This window comes from Echinops telfairi, unplaced genomic scaffold (assembly GCF_000313985.2).
Source record: "Echinops telfairi isolate 266 unplaced genomic scaffold, ASM31398v2 ScPeMD7_3509;HRSCAF=4178, whole genome shotgun sequence".
In the NCBI taxonomy this organism is placed as follows: Eukaryota; Metazoa; Chordata; class Mammalia; order Afrosoricida; family Tenrecidae; genus Echinops; species Echinops telfairi.
In genome coordinates, this window is record NW_022107407.1 from 17,926,934 (window position 1) to 17,930,174 (window position 3,241).

The 3,241-nt window shown below is 47.2% G+C and overlaps 1 protein-coding gene across 1 annotated transcript in view; it reads right to left on the minus strand.

The window, feature by feature from the left end:
• Window positions 1-56: 56 nt before the first annotated feature.
• GOLGB1 (golgin B1) overlaps window positions 57-3,241 on the minus strand; it is a 60,875-nt gene continuing 57,690 nt past the window's right edge. The window contains exons 20-21 of the mRNA XM_045294229.1: window positions 1,646-1,751; window positions 57-1,307 (exon numbers count right to left, since the gene is read on the minus strand). Coding sequence (XP_045150164.1) covers window positions 1,173-1,307; window positions 1,646-1,751 — 241 coding nt within the window. The 3' untranslated portion in view covers window positions 57-1,172. The remainder of the gene's footprint in view (window positions 1,308-1,645; window positions 1,752-3,241) is intronic.

The following is a 3,241-nucleotide window of genomic DNA, read 5'->3' on the forward strand; positions in this document are numbered from 1 at the left end:
CTCCCTCCCCCAGCATGCATGTAAGTACCGTGTACACATGCATACACCACAACACGTCTTTCTGAAAATAACTTTATTATTTTACAGTTGTTCAGAAATATTCCTGGGAAGCTGTGACCAAAACTTGGTCACCAGGAAACAGAGGGTCCGAGTCAAACGGTTGATCAGTCATGTCTTGTCTTTGGGTGGTGAGCAGGACACACATCATGTGCACATTAAGAAAAAAATGCAACCGAAAGGATTGTGGGGATGGGGCCAAGGGATAGGCACCAATGGAATTCAATCTGGCTATTTTTTGCAGGCCTAGAGTTAAATATCTCATCTGCCCTAAAGCCTCCTTCTGTTTGTCTCCGAACTGTTCTCAGGCGGAAGGCATATGCACATGGGGCCAAGACTCTGGAATCACTTTCACCAACAGCTAAGTAGTTTAGCTTAATACTTCGAGAAGCCAGAAGGTACAGTGTGAGCCAAGGTCAGACACTCCCTGGCTGGTAGTCAAAGTCACACTTAAGGTAGCTCCTCCTGGCTCTGGGCACTGCCTCAGGGGACACAGTCACGGCATATCCAGATCTCATACGTATAGCAAGAATCTGAGTCATATTGCAATTCTTCCGGCCTTTCACTAACACGTTAAAGAAGATCAGGGGCACAGGCCACAGGGCCTGTCCTTAAAGCCCGGTGTCACAAATTCTCATCCCAAGGATGTCTAAGCACCCAAGAAAGGAAACGCTGCCCTCCCCTGGGGCCCGACAACTCCATGTCGGGAGTTCTTCAGCTCCTGCCCCATTCTGCACGAGAGCGAGTCAGATGTCCCGTATGGCGATGAGCTCCTGCCTCAGAACTTGATGACAGCACCACCTTCCCCCCAGAGAAGGGGAGAACAGAGGCCAACAGAGGCAAAGGGCATCAATTCAAATGATAGGAGATTCTTAGGTTTGTGGGAACCATCCTGACTGAAAGACACCCCCTAACAGAGTCCAGACACTGGGCTATACAAAAAATTAAACGTGCTTGCTGGTCCCTGCAGGTTTACAGGCACTTCCCATGGAGAGTTGAAGAGAAAGACTAGAGGTGGGGAAGAATGTTTTACTGGAATCAGGGGTTTGGATGTAAGGGGTGAGGGAATTTCAAAGTCTAAGGAGAGAGGGCTCGAAGGCGACACTAGACTAAGATTAGAGATGGCCTGTGATGCACAGGATGAGGAGGACGTGCACCATCAGGAAGTAGAGTGCTGCGAGCAGCGGCACTCGCGTCCGGGAACGATAGAGAGCGCGCAGGACTCTCCTCCAGCCGACACTCCTCCGGGCCTGCAAGAAAAATCGGAATCTCAGAGTTTTACCATCCAAGGGTATGGTCCTTTGCTGGCAGTCTTGTGTTGAAGCACCAATGAGCCAGCCAATGCAGAAAAGAGTCTCCTGGGAGAAAGGCAGATTCTACAAGGTTCTCCTGGGAGAAAGGCAGTCTGGCAGATTCTATAAGGTTCCCCCAATCTTTCAGAGCCTTCCAGTCAACAACCCATCAGCTGCTCCTGGGTGGGCATGCATCTTCCCTCTCCTTGACACCTAACCTTAACCCAGCCAGCCCGGTCTTAACCTTAACCTTAACCCAGCACAGGCCCCTCTCTTGACTCTACTTCCCTTCTTACCCTCCGACAAGTGCTGCTTGTGAGGTCTATTATCACTGAATGCTCCTCAGAGCCACAGGAGCCGATGATTGGAGTCCGGTCAGAGTCCCATTCACTGTCGTCCACCCTGTGTTGAGAAAAAGGATGCCGGCATTGGTTCCTAAGTATGAGGAGCGAATCAAGTCCAGTCTTCCCAGCCTTTGTGCTAGCTACCACAACACAGTGGCCTCCCCCTAAGGCTGCTACCGCCATCCCTGCCCTATGCAATAGTGCTCTGGGCAAGCAGGTTCTTCTCAACAGCAGCAAAGGGATAACTATCACAAATTGGTGGCCTGTTACATGGCAGGAGCCAGACTGGACAGGTCACAATACATTGAACTCTCAGGTTTCGGGGTTGGTGTTGAAATCTTCAGAGTAAAGATAGGAAGAGGTGAAATCAATTGCTCATTCTGGCTTAAGTGGAGCCAGCATTCAAAACCCAGGTTTGTCTCTAAACCTCACTTTTTTTGCTTCTTAGAGAAAATGAATTTTCAAATGTTTTAACTTATTAAATACTAATAGGCCAAAACATCTAAGAAAGAATCAGTGTTGGGCGCTTAGAATTATAAACTGAGCTGTCAGCAGTTTTTATTGCCTTCTCCTCCATTTTCGGCCCAGTTGCCTATTTTACTTAATACTGGAACTTCTCCATTTAACGTGCTGTCGTTAGGATAGATCCTCCCAATGGTTTCCCAAAAAGAGAGTACGTGTATCACAGGAGATGCAGGTAACAGTGCATGCAATCAAGCACTACCTGTAGAGATGACCTTTGTAATTGAGTTGGGGGGCTGGACTGCTAAAGACTCTCCCGCCCATGAAGGCATAGCTATTAGCCTCTCTCTGTGGGTCACTCTCTGCTCCAGGAACAAGGGCATGCCTGTATCAGATGTATGCATTTAGAAAGAGACACTGGCTGTGCACAGTCTAGCTCCTTTCTCCTTCTTTTTCTTTTTGTAGTTTTGATGTTGTGGTGGAGAATATATCGTCATATTATCTTCAAAGCATATTACTACTAACTCGATTGGTTCTCCATGTACTTTTCAGTTACATGGATTACATGCTTCAAGTCATGCAACCCTTCTCACCCTCTGCATCTGAATTGTCCCTCCACAATGCCAGAAACCCCCTGCCCACTACAACACCTGTCTAATCTTTTGAATTGATGTTGTCAATTTAAAATCCATACATACAGATTTAAAAAGAGCATGATGCTCAAAGCAGACCTGGTTTACTAATTTAGCTATACTATTGTTCTAAGGCTTCTGGGGATATTTTTGGTTTAAGGTATAAAGGTTATCTCAGAGCAATAGTGTCAGAGGTTCATCTACCTTCCCTGGCTCCAGAAAATCTAGTTCATGACATTTTGTAATTCTGTTCTGTAAACACAAAATCATATCACTGTGAATGAGGGGGAGTGCGGGGTGGAGACCCAAAGCCCATCTGTAGGCAACTGGACACCCCCTTACAGAAGGGTCACGGGGAGGAGATGAGCTAATCAGGTTGCAACGTGGCAAATATGGAACATACAACTTTCCTCTAGCTCCTAAATGCTTCCTCCCAGTCCCCACTATCATGATC